This window comes from Microtus oregoni, unplaced genomic scaffold (assembly GCF_018167655.1).
Source record: "Microtus oregoni isolate MIOR12 unplaced genomic scaffold, Mior012 000011F_ref0000422, whole genome shotgun sequence".
Lineage (NCBI taxonomy): Eukaryota > Metazoa > Chordata > Mammalia > Rodentia > Cricetidae > Microtus > Microtus oregoni.
Genome location: NW_024543070.1, coordinates 21,106,424 through 21,118,845, shown reverse-complemented (window position 1 = coordinate 21,118,845; position 12,422 = coordinate 21,106,424). Strand labels below are relative to the sequence as shown.

General features: G+C 44.1%; 1 protein-coding gene across 1 annotated transcript in view; it reads left to right on the top strand.

The window, feature by feature from the left end:
* Positions 1-1,171: 1,171 nt before the first annotated feature.
* The window catches only part of LOC121453240 (calcium/calmodulin-dependent protein kinase type IV-like), a 236,453-nt gene continuing 225,202 nt past the window's right edge, over positions 1,172-12,422 (top strand). Inside the window, exon 1 of the mRNA XM_041659776.1 lies at positions 1,172-1,602. Within this exon, the coding sequence (XP_041515710.1) occupies positions 1,448-1,602 (155 nt within the window). The 5' untranslated portion in view covers positions 1,172-1,447. The remainder of the gene's footprint in view (positions 1,603-12,422) is intronic.

Genomic DNA, 12,422 nt, shown 5'->3' with positions numbered 1-12,422 from the left:
TCTGCACTGAGTTTTCATTTCCTGTTAACTAGGGCAAACACTCCTGTTAGAATTGACTGTATTGTTTTGGTGGTGGGATTTCACCTGTATGCAAGTACTATCTCAACAAATTCGAGGGAAATATTGGAACATATTTGTGACTGATGCTTTTAGGAGTGGAGACTTGCTGAGAAGAGTTTAGTATATGTCGGAGAAAAGGTAGATAAAAAAATCCCTAATATCTCTGTAGTATTAAATGGCCTGGGAGCCGTTTAGCTGGAAATCAGATGTGGGAGTAATTATTGCACACACACATTACAATGTTACAACTAATTGTTGTTTATCTTTGTTGAAATCTGAGACGAAATAAAGCCCAAAGGTATCTATTCAACCAGTACTTAAAATCGCCATGGCAGATGATGGATGGACATTAGAATGCTTATGATGGGGTACAGCTCACGGGAAGAAAAAAAGCTCTTAACTGTAGCAACCTTCTCCTTCAAGAATGGTGACAGGTCCTGCCTTAAGGCAGGTTCGCCTGCTTGGCTTCTTGGGAGCCTTTCTTTGAGCCGTTTCAGCTGCTGGCCTTCAGATGCTGAAATTGAACTAGACACAGCCAAGTGTGTGCTCTTTTAGAAGCTCCAGCACAGCTAGAGGCGACAATGCCACTAGCAGCGATGACAAATTGAAGACTTCACTCAAAGGTGAATCAGGTCAGCATGGACCTAGGCCCATCCCTCTTCAGTGTGCACAGAAATGAGCACCGAGTTCCAGCAGGGAAGGCCTGCCAGGAGCTGACAACCACAGGACACCCTCCTCTATCATCCACATAAGCTCTGACATAGGGACCAGTAAGGGGTGGCTGGTTAGCTGGTGCAAGGTGGAAGGGACTCGCCCGCTTCGAGCCACGCTCCTGGAAACATGAGTTTCTCCAACAATGACCAGGTTCCTTTCTCACCATGCACTTGGTGGCTTCCACACCGGGTGCTCGCCTCCGACAGAGCGGTCTCTTTCCTGGCTGCGGGCTCTTGCCGGAGGGCGTAAAGGAAAACGCTCATTCGCTCGCTAGGGGTCCTAGTGTCTTCCCCGCAAGCTCCTGTTTTTGCAAACGTGATAGGTGGCCGGCGGCTGCCACAGCCTGAGAGAGCAGCACAGGGAGGGGGCTGGCAGGGAGGGAGGCGCGGAGGTGGGGCGGCGGGAGTGAGGGGGAGGGCGCCAGAGCTCTGCGGCGCCCTGCTTGGTCTCTGCCGGCTGGCGGTGGCTCCGGGTTCCCCTGCGCTGGTGCTCACCGTCTCAGTCTCTCCGCCCGCCCTCGCTCCCGCTCCCGAGCGCGGAGGCGAGCCGTAGCCCGGCGCGGCGGTGGGCGTGTGCGCGCTGAAGGACGCCTCCTCTCGCTCCCGTGTTGCAGGCGGCGGCTGGCGGCTCCGGCTCGGGCAGCAGCGGCGGCTTCCGGAGTCCCGCGGCGAAGATGCTGAAAGTCACGGTGCCCTCCTGTTCCTCGTCCTGCTCCTCGGTCACCGCCAATGCCCCAGGGTCTGGGAACCTCGTCCCGGATTACTGGATCGACGGCTCCAACCGGGATGCTCTGAGCAATTTCTTCGAGGTGGAGTCAGAGCTGGGACGGTAAGACGAGGGGCGCTGGACCAGGCGGAGCGTGGAGGCGCGGGCTGGGGCTGGGGATTGCCTGCAGCGTGCACGCTAGTGGTCCCTCTCGCTGCGACACCTGAGGGTGCCGGACTAGCCTCCTCTACCTTTGATCTCTCCCCTGCCTAGACAGTATCTGGGCAAGAGCTAAACTCTAGTCCGAGGCAACCAGGCTCTCCCCTGAGCGCCTAGGCCGGTGCAGCTGCGAGCCTCCGCCAGACTCTCCCGCCCTGCCAGTGTGGAACTGGCTGCCACTTGGGTGATCTCTCCTACCGCACGTGGACTCTGCTTTCCTAATTAGTGTCTTTGCACAGATTATAGTTTGTCAGAGGGACTTGTGTGTCTAGTTAGTTTTGGGTTGGGGACTGCAATTGTGCCCCTCTCCACCGTGATGGAATTATTAAATTAGATTCTTCCTGCTTCCCCTCATCACGCTCTCCAAAGCAAGTGGCACTAGAAATTTAACCTAAATACTAGCTTCCCCATAGCGTGTGCTCAGGAGAAGGCGAGAATGAATCATTTAGAAGAGTTAAAGGCAGAGTAATGAAGTAGTGGGGATTTAAAGAGAAAGCAACTCATGGGGGCCAGGCAGGGGTAATTAGTGAGAAGAGCTTTGAGGCTCCTCTTTTATGTGCTCGAGTGGTTTATTTAAATCGTGTATGCAAAAAGTCATCCCGTTGGGAGAGCAGATGCGCCCCCTCATCCCCACTCTGAAGATCTGAACAGGTTTTACCTTGAGATTGATTCCGTGTGTTCTCAGATCTTTACCCACTGATAATTATTTTTGTATCCCCCCCCCCTTTTCTGCTGTCCACAAGCACGGAAGGAGACTTGTTTTCAGTACTGTTCAAATGCAAAGCGTCCATCGGAGGGAATCTGAACACGATTGAAAACTGTTGCCAAGTTGTAACTCCTCCCCCGCCCACCCCCCGTGCAATTTAATCATTCCCCTTTTGCTGGTAGTAGCTTATCTAACAGCTTTTTAATTTTAATTTTTTGATGCTGTTAAGAGACGATGTCATTGGATTTTGGGTGTTCGTACTTAGTGGGAAGGATTTGCTCGCTCTGATTTTCCTTTCCTGAATACAAGTGGTGTGTAAAAAGATAAAACTTTTGAAAGGGAATTTGTTATTCTTGCTGTTTAAAATCCTCAAGCTATTTGATCACTGAGCAATGTATTCGTCCACGCCTGTTTTTCAGACATGTTTCTGGGGGGGGGGGATTCATTGCAAGGCTGTTGTAGACTGAAGTGAGGTAGCAACGGATGCTTTTGTAAGGTTCAGGAAATCATACTTGGGTGACGTGCTGAGCATTGTGGTATAGAATTGATTAAAGAGATAATCTACTTAAAATTGGTTCCTCAGTGCTTTAGAAGTTGCCAGGTAGGGAGGAAGTGCCTGCTGCAGCTGAGGGATGGCCCCACAGCGCCCCTGAGCAACGCCCCAGAAGCCCCTAACGAGTTCCGACGTACTAATTGCACTATAAAGAAGCTTTGCCATCACTTCAAACACTTTGATTTGAGAAGTGGGAGAATTCCGAGTGTACGTGTCCATAGGATGGTGGATTCACAGGGAAGCTGTTTTTGAATTTGGCTTGGTTTTAATTTGGCCCTACAGTCTGCATTCTCTTGGGGTTATACTTATAAATCTACTATAAATTGCTAAGACTTGCCCTGCTATGTAGACTTTTTGTTACCCTACAATCACCAAATTAAACTATTCTAAGAAGAAAAACATAACCCTTCATAACCATGCTGAACACCTCCTCTGTAGGTGGCAGTGTTGATGAGTAGTGAGCTCGCACCATTTCGTTAAAATGGATCGATATTTTTTTTTTTTACTTCATAATCTGTTATTTTTTCTCAATGAGGTAAACCTAACACATGGACCAACTGGCATGCCAGCTATAATTGTTAAAAATCTATGGAGTAAAAGACAGAACTTTTGTACTCACTGATGGAACCACAAAGATGTTTGGTCTTTGCACTAGTGATCCATTCGAGCTCACTTGAATTGATCTCAAGATTGTTCGTTCTGTTTTGGGTCAAATCTGGGGGCCAGTGTTGACCCTACAGTCAGCTTGATTCTTTCGTTCCCACTTGTTACTGTGACATTCAGTCAGCAGCATTCTGGTGCTGGGTGGGCCACTGGTTAGTGTCACAGTGTAGACAGTCCCCTGTAGGTGAATGGGTTCAGTATACACACGCCCCTGCAGGTAAATTGGAGATTTTTTTTTTTTGTTTCATCTCCTAAAGTGATCTGTTATAAAGTGGTGACTCCCGATTCCAGGAAAGTTAGATTCAAGGCCATATGGACCATATACCCTGAGCGTGTGCCTGGAGGGTCAAGTGGAGCTAAATTCCTGAAGCCCCTGAGCCTGTGGTTCTCAACCTTTGGAAGGCTGCAACCCTTTAATACAGTTCGTTATGTTGTGGTGACCCCCACCATAAAATTATTTTCACTGCTACTTCATGACTGCAATTTTGCTAGCTATGAATCATAGTGTAAATATCTGATATGTGACCGCCCTAAAGGGGTCACAACCCCCAGGTTGAGAACCACTGCCCTGGACTGTGCTTAGAGAAAGCAGGTATTGACAGAATGATCCTTTTGTAGTCATCTGGCACAAGGCAGGGGTAACTCTTTTTTTGGCAGTATGTGTAGGCATAATGAATGAATTATTTGAAAGTGTCAGGCAAACCATGTTTTTTTTTTTTAAAAAAATCAAAACTAAAAATATTTTGGTATTTCTAGAGCTTATTAAGTTTACAAAAGTGACATTATGCCAACCAGGCTACTTAAAGATTCGAGCTGGCCGTGATCCTATGCAGGAATCCATGCCTAGAGAGCAGCCGGTCCCCCAGTGATTTGAGAGACCGGTGTTCGAAGGCTTTTCTAATGGAGCAGAGAGCTTAGCTCTGACTTCCATCCCTCCTAGTGGTTTGGTGACTGGGAAGACAAGACTTGGCTTGCTGTGCTCTGTGGTGAGGGTTTGGCCCTGTGCATCCGAACCCACATCCTGATGTCCATTGGCCATTATCTTTTGTTTGGACTTGTTGCACCATTTTGAAAGGATGTTTTTAATGAACTCAGCTGTGTTCCCAAACATCCAAATGCGGAAAACCAAATGTTAGCCCACTTGACTAAAAGAAAACACATTCAATTATTCTGGATTTTTACTATAGTTGCCTTAGGTTTGTGACCTTTAGCTCCCACCGACTAAAGTCATTATTTAAAAAAAGGGTTTATGTGACAGCTCAGTTATCTGTTGTCTATCTTGTCTGTCTGCCTGTCTTATCTATTTGTATCTTTTGTTGTTTAAGCTCCAGCTCGATTTTAAATAGTGAACTATGTGGTCATTTGTATAGACTAGAAACAGTTTCACTAGCCGGTGCCTAATCTTACTGTCAGCACTAGAGTATAGTATTTTATGTTTTATTCTGTTTCATTATATTCTTTTTTATTCAAAATATTTGCTGAACTCATGTGGTCTGCCATCCTACTAACAAGTTGTGGCTCAGTTAGAAAGTGTTATTTTTGGGCATAAATCTGAGCATGCCAGATTCCACTACGAGGCAGAGTCGTTTAACGCCATGTCTTGCAGACCATTTGGCAGTGTTGCCCTGAGAAATGTCCACTTGGCACAGCGCTGTGGAGAGAAATTCTTCTTTCTTCGCCTCCAAGTCCTTATTGTATTTTTTTCCTTTCAAAATTTTAAGAAAACACTGGTGTCTCCAAAAGATCCACTGGGCACCCAGGAATCTGAACTAGCCTCAGCTAGTCTCCAAAGGGGGCTGGTGCCAGGGGACACTTAAGGTGTGGAGGGAAGAAACCTGGAGAGGGAGGAGCTGTGTTTTCGGGTCTGTTAACTCTGGCCCAGCAAATGCCGCTTGCAAGGAACCACAAATGTGTCTTTTCTAGAAGGTCTTCAGCTAGTGCTCTTGGCGTGTCTTAGCTCTGTCTGCTTGGACCGCAACAACAAATCCCTGTGTGGCTTAAACCACGAAGGTTTGTTTTGCACAGATCTGGCGGGGAGGGGTTCAAAACCAAGATGCCGGCCAATCTCTTTACCCCACGGAGAACTTTCTTCCTGTTTTGAGTGGTGGTTATCTTCTGCTGTGTTCTCAGAAGATAGAAGGGAAGAGGAATATACACACATATACGTACATGTATATCCATATCTATGTATATTCATATATTAGAACAATTTCTCTAAGCTCTTTGCTGTCTCATAAGATCATCTATCCTGTCTTGAGAGCTCTAGCTTCAGGAGTTGATCCTGAATACAATTCCTTCCCAAAGACTGTATTCCAGTTGCCACACTAAGAATAAGGTTTCAACACATGAACTTCTACTTTGTACTGTGTTATCTAAGAATATTTTCATATATATGGTACTTTGAGCATCTCCCCCATATCCCTCTGTCTCCACTCTCTCAATCCACACCGTTAGTTTCCTTTGTGCCCTGGGAAGTTTCCCTGTTACTTTCATGCCATATTGTATTCATATTTTATCAGCATATACATTTGAAGGGGACAATTCAGTCTATGCTATAGTTGGTGAGGAATCAGAATCATCTTTTTCCCTTCCCCCTTCTTTTTCTTTTGCCAAGCACCTCCCTGAATATTCTCTTGGCTATTACTTCCCAGGATCCACGCCTTTTCCTTGCACCATCTTTTAGGGCTCCACAGCCTGTTTGCTGCACCCCGCTGGCCACTGCTCTGCTTTGTACTCTATTCTGATGGCTTAGCCTCTTTGGTGATTACATGTTCCTTTAAAATTGGGTGTTTAGTGTGATGATGAATTTTTCCATGCAGTTGATTCTTAGTCAACTCGGGAGCAAGGTGTGACACCAAATACAAGCATAGAGGCTCATGTAGAGGCTCTTTGCAGTAATCCTGACTTGGCTTCCAGAAGGCAGGGTCCATGGGTTAGCCCTTTGGACTATTACTTAGTCATTGCAGCACAGTGCACAGCACTTCGCAGGTGCTCAGCAGGTGATTTTAAAGAGAGTGACTCAGGGGACTGAGGAGATGCTCAGTGGGTACAGGTCCTTGCTGCAGAACCTGATGTCTGAGTCTTCTACCTGGGGTGTACACAGTGGAAGGCCAGAATAGACTCCCAGAAGTGGCTTTCTGGCCTTCGTGAGCTTGTCATGGCCCAAATGCCCCACCTCCATTAAATGAACAAATGCATTTAAAGAATTTTGAAGAGACTGACTCAGTGTATGAAGCAGCTCAGACATGGATCTTCTTTTATTCTCTCTCTCTCTCTCTCTCTCCCTCCCTCCCTCCCTCCCTCCCTCCTTTCAGTCTTAATTATTCTTGGTATTTGTTTGTAGAAGTCAATGCTGGTGTTCAGTTCAAGATCCTCCAGCCTCTGCCCCTTGAGAGCAGGAACTACAGGCCTGTGCCACAACCCTTTTGGTGGTGATGGGGCTTCATTCTAGTGCTTTCAGAAAAAAGGGAAATCTTGTAAGTTATCTTTCCCTTAAAATGTATCTAACCAAGACCCCAGTCCCACCCATCTCTGGCGCCCATTCTCCACGGTGGCAGCTGACAGCAAGGCCACATTTCCGTTGGCTGTCTGTCTTCTGTGGTTTCACCTTCACTGTCTCTCACCACAGGAAGACAGGACTTAGGGGTTAAGTCAAGATGACTTTCAGGGCATGAGCTGCCTTCTGGGCTAGTTCAGCCTCTGGAGTATTTGGCCATAAACCCCTTGTACAAAGTTAAGTCAGTTGAAGACCGTGATAGGATCTCTGCTTTTAAGACCCCGCTTTGAAAACTGTCCCTGTGTGAGGCTAAACAGCAGACACAGGTGTTGTCTGCCTTTAATCCTTTCTGGAGATGAGCTGAAGGGAGAGAGGAGGGAACCACAGAGCAGCTTCAAAGAAGTTTCTTGTGAACAGTTAACCCTCAGATGTGCATGTGGGTTTAGTGTTTGCAAAAATGCATTTGAAAACAAAGTATTGCATAAAGTAAATTGTTGCAACCACTGCTTCTTAGTTTTTTTGTTTATGTTTTTTCTCTTTCTTTGCTATTTGTTCATTTTATTTTCAATGACTGAGAAGTCGTTTTTGATTAAAAACAAATTAAAGATAATGTTGACTTTTTAACATCTCAAGGTTAGATTTAGCATGAGAAATATTGTTGTTTAGCTCAGTGAAGGAATCATTTCATCCAGGACGAAAATCAGCTTTTCTTGAAATCTAAAGGGTAAATTTTCTGTTAATCTTTACCTTTGCTGTCTTTTCTTATACTTATATTACTGGAGCTTCTGCAGATTGGTGGCTCCAGTGGCTCAATTAGGAAGTGAAGTCAAAGTGTTAATGGCATCGAATTAACACACAGTGAACACACTGACCCTTCGATATGGCCTATTGTCTTTATTCCGACTGCGAATGGGCAGCCATAGCTGTGGCTGGCGTCAAACAGAGAAAGGCTCAGATCAGCATTTCTCTTTGTCAGCGGTGGCAGAGATCAAATGAAAGAGTCTCTTGGCGGAAGGTGATTTGTAATGATGGGTAAGGAAAAATACATAAAGCGGCTCTTAGTGTGGGCTCCGTTCTAATTCTGGGCCAGATAGATCATTCTTTGGTGTAAAACCATCCGGTACACTGTAAAGTGTTTAGCAGCATCTCTTGCCTCTACCTACTGGCCGAAACCTTCCTCCTGTGTTGTGATAACCAAAACTGTATCTCTTTATTGTCAAATGTGGCCTCCTTCCTACAATACTGTCTTAGAAACTTGAAGCTAGTCTTTTGCACAACTTTTATTGAGTTTTATAGACATTTAGAAGCAATAAGGAGTATCTGTTGCAACCAGAAACCAACAGTTTCTCCTCTTTTTTTTTTTTTTTTTTTTTTTTTTTTTTTTTTTTGGTTTTTTGAGACAAGGTTTCTCTGTGGTTTTGGAGCCTGTCCTGGAACTAGCTCTTGTAGACCAGGCTGGTCTCGAACTCACAGAGATCCGCCTGCCTCTGCCTCCCAAGTGCTGGGATTAAAAGGCGTGCGCCACCACCGCCCGGCCAGTTTCTCCTCTTTCTGTGTGATACCGCTAAGGCTTCTGTTGCCAGTGCACACTGTCTGTACCCTACTGAATGTTTTTGTTGAAATAACTTTTTTTTGCCTGCAAAATTTGTTTTCAAGAATGCTTATTGTTACCACATTGAAATGACAAATCAAATCACTTACGAGAAGCAATTATAAAAACAAATTGAAACAAAAACAGAGTGTTAATATTAAACTGTCGCTAGCAGTGTTTGTGTGCTGAAGGCCACAAGCTCAGGATGGTTTTCTTCATTAGAAGAGAGATTATCGGAGATTAGTAGGGGTAAAGCCATAGTACACAGATAGAGGTTTTCTTCCCAAAGCAATCAGAATGGTTGAGCAGCTGAAAGGAGATGGGTGATCACGTGTTTTGAGTGCTTACTGTTTAATCCCATGCCTTTATACCTCCTAAAGTTATTTCGGTTAGAGATCTGACCTTTTGAATAATGAGGTCCTAGGTAATGTTTTCTGGTCATGTGTGTTGTCATAGTGGAAGGCTCTCAAGTATATGCTTTTCTGGTAATAAGACAGCAGCGATAAATCTAGTTCATGATAGACATAAATAAGTGAATAAATAAAGTTATTTTTATATAACATGTTACGTTTTATAAGCATATTGAATAGTGCTGGAGAGAGAGGGCTGTCAAGATTTCTAATGGATGCATCATTAATTTGGTTCTTAGGTTGTATAAGGTTTAAACTTTCTTTCTGATATAGGTTTTGTAGGCTTGCAAGGCTCACTACATAAGAAGGAACATGGTCCCACTAATTCTTTTCCTATGTATTGACATATGATATTAGTATGTTGGCCTTTGCTGCTCCTGCTATGTAATTTTAGGTTGAGGCCTGGTTTCCTTGCAAATAGAATGAAGTGATTCATCTTTATTTTATACTCCATTCCTAAGGTAAAATTGGCTTCTACTTTGGAAATAATCAATATTCAGAGTCAATGAGGTTACAACTTTGAGCTTAGTATTGATTTTATGAAAACGAACCCAGTTTTGATTTCAGATTTCCTACTGTTCTTATTTAACAAATGGATAGTTAAGGAGAATTATGCACCATGCAAAGACACCTAATGAAATACTACCTCATGCGGACTGCTTCTCTGTGTTCATTTTGATGTATTATAACTACAGAGCTTATTCGTATTTTGCTTACAAATCTTTTGGTGGTACCACAATGCAGGCTTCCTGTCTTTATAAAAGGATTCTTATATGTGAAGCACTTCTTGCCTTTTGCTTTTGACTACTCTTATTCACGATAAGAATTACCAACACGAGAATATACACCTTTTATGCAACCAACATAAGGAAGCAGTTGAAAGAAAAAGAACCATATGTCCTGGAACTAGCTCTTGTAGACCAGGCTGGCCTCGAACTCACAGAGATCCGCCTGCCTCTGCCTCCTGAGTGCTAGGATTAAAGGTGTGCGCCACCATGCCCAGCTGCAGAACCATAGCAATATTTTGAACAGTGATCTGTCTTACAGAGTGGCTTGGGTTGTCTTCATGAGGATGTGGTGGACTTTGAATTTCTCTAGGAATCTGACATGTATACCCTTGGCAAAGAGCACCCCAGGTACAGACCATGCACACACACCCCAGAAGGGCAGAAAAATCTCGAGATGTATGCTCTGGTTCTTTTCTTCCCCCAACTTGACACAAGCTAGAGTCATTTGAGAAGACATCTTAATTGAGAAATTTCCTCTATAAGATTGATCTATAAGCAATTGATGTGGGTGGGCCTGGGCCCATCCCGTGAGGTGATGGTACCACTCCTGAATAAGTGGTCTTGGATGGTGTAAGAAAGCAGGTCGAGCAAGCCATGAGGATCAAGCCAGTAAGTGGCAGCTTTCCATGGCCTCTGCATCAGTTCCTAGTTCTAGGTTTCTGCCTTGAGTGTGACCTGAAAGCTGTAAGATGAAGTCACCCTTTCCTTCCCAGCCTGCTTTTGGTCATGGTCATTATCACAGCAATAACTAAGGCAATGCACATTTGATTTTTCAAAATTTACAAAGCATGGACATCACAACGCCAGATAAAGTTGCAGAGTGGGAGAGGGAAAATTGATTTAAACCAAACAGGGTTAGTATTTAGCAATTGAAAAACAATTGTAGAGAAAGAGGGAAAAGGTGACTATAGAAGTGGTTGGGTCTTGGCAAAGTTTATGGGTCTCAGAACTTGCCACTAACCCATAAAGATAAAACACGAGGGTTAGGTCTCACCGAGACAGGCTAAAATAAAAGCAAAGAAAGAAAGAGACACGACCAAACGTCCTCCATAACCTGTGACTAGGTAAGAAAGGGGTGAGTGTTGGATTGACATCTGTTCCTAAACCTTGGAAGGAGCCAGGAGAGGGAAACAGAGCATGTGGGTTAGGTGTCAGAAGTCACTGTAGAGTGAAGCGCACGCACCAGGAGCGTGCACGTTTCTGGTTTCAGGAAATTTTACACTGCATTAAGTCATGTGCAAGGTCCACAACACAAATAAGTCTTTTGTTTGTTTGTTTTTGTTTTTCAAGATAAGGTCTTTCTGTATAGCTCTTGGCTGTCCTGGAACTCACTCTGTAGACCAGGCTGGCCTTGAACTCACAGAGATCTGCCTGCCTCTGCCTCCCGAGGGCTGGGATTAAATGTGTGCAACGCTGCGCTGGCCACACAAACTAGTCTTTGTTATGAAAAACTATTTTGAAAAAAATCAAAAAGTTGTTAGACTTCATTTCTGGTTTTCTGACCCGCACTAGCCGAGTTTCAACATTTCAGTTACGTGAGGATTTGGTGTTAAAATGGCCCCAGTCTCTCATCTGTTTAGGGATCCTTGTTGAATCTCCTGTTCACTTTGAAAGCACCAGTGAAATAATATGGGTTTTCAGTGTGTAAACATACTTTGAGGGCACACGTGTTCTATCTCTAGTCTTGCTGATGTGTCTGTAGTGATCGTTTTTACCTGCTTCGCCTGTCAGCCAGTTCCATCCATCCGTTTTTTTTTTGTCATTCCCGTTTCTTCTGTTTGACTTTGACAACCAAAGCTATTGCACCTAAAGCTTTTGAAAGTGCAAAGCCTTACTTAACACGTGTTTAACTTAAAGTTTTATAGAAGAACTATTTAATACATAGTTGATATCTATTAGTGAGTAAAAATAGCCATCTGTTCATATCCAAAGACTATTGTTAAGAGTTTGTTTGGGCCAGTACACCTTTAATCCCAGCACTTGGGAGGCAGAGGCAGGTGGTTCTCTTGAGTTCAAGGCCAGCCTCGTCTACAAGAGCTAGTTCCAGGACAGCCAGAGCTACCCAGAGAGACCCTATCCTGAAAAACCAAAACAAAAAAATTGTAGATAATAATCAAATAGGGCTCAAGCTGGCCACTCTTATATTTGGTGTGGTAAGTAATAAAATGCTAAGTAAACCACTGATAAAATACCTCTATTTTCTGTTTTTAATTTTAAAAATTATTTTATGCATACACGTGTTTTGACACACACACACACACACATATATATATATAAACATATATATCTGTGTACCATCTGTGTATCTGATGTTGGTGGAGGTCAGAAGAGAGTGTCAGATCCCATGGAACTGGAGTTACAGATGGGTGTGAGCCACTACATGGGTGCTGAGAATTGAATACAGGTCCTCTAGAAGAGCAGTCTGTGCTCTTAACTGCTGAGCCATGACTCTACCCCCACTTCTAATACGTTATAATTGTTCCTACTTACTAACACAAACCAATTATATATTAAATA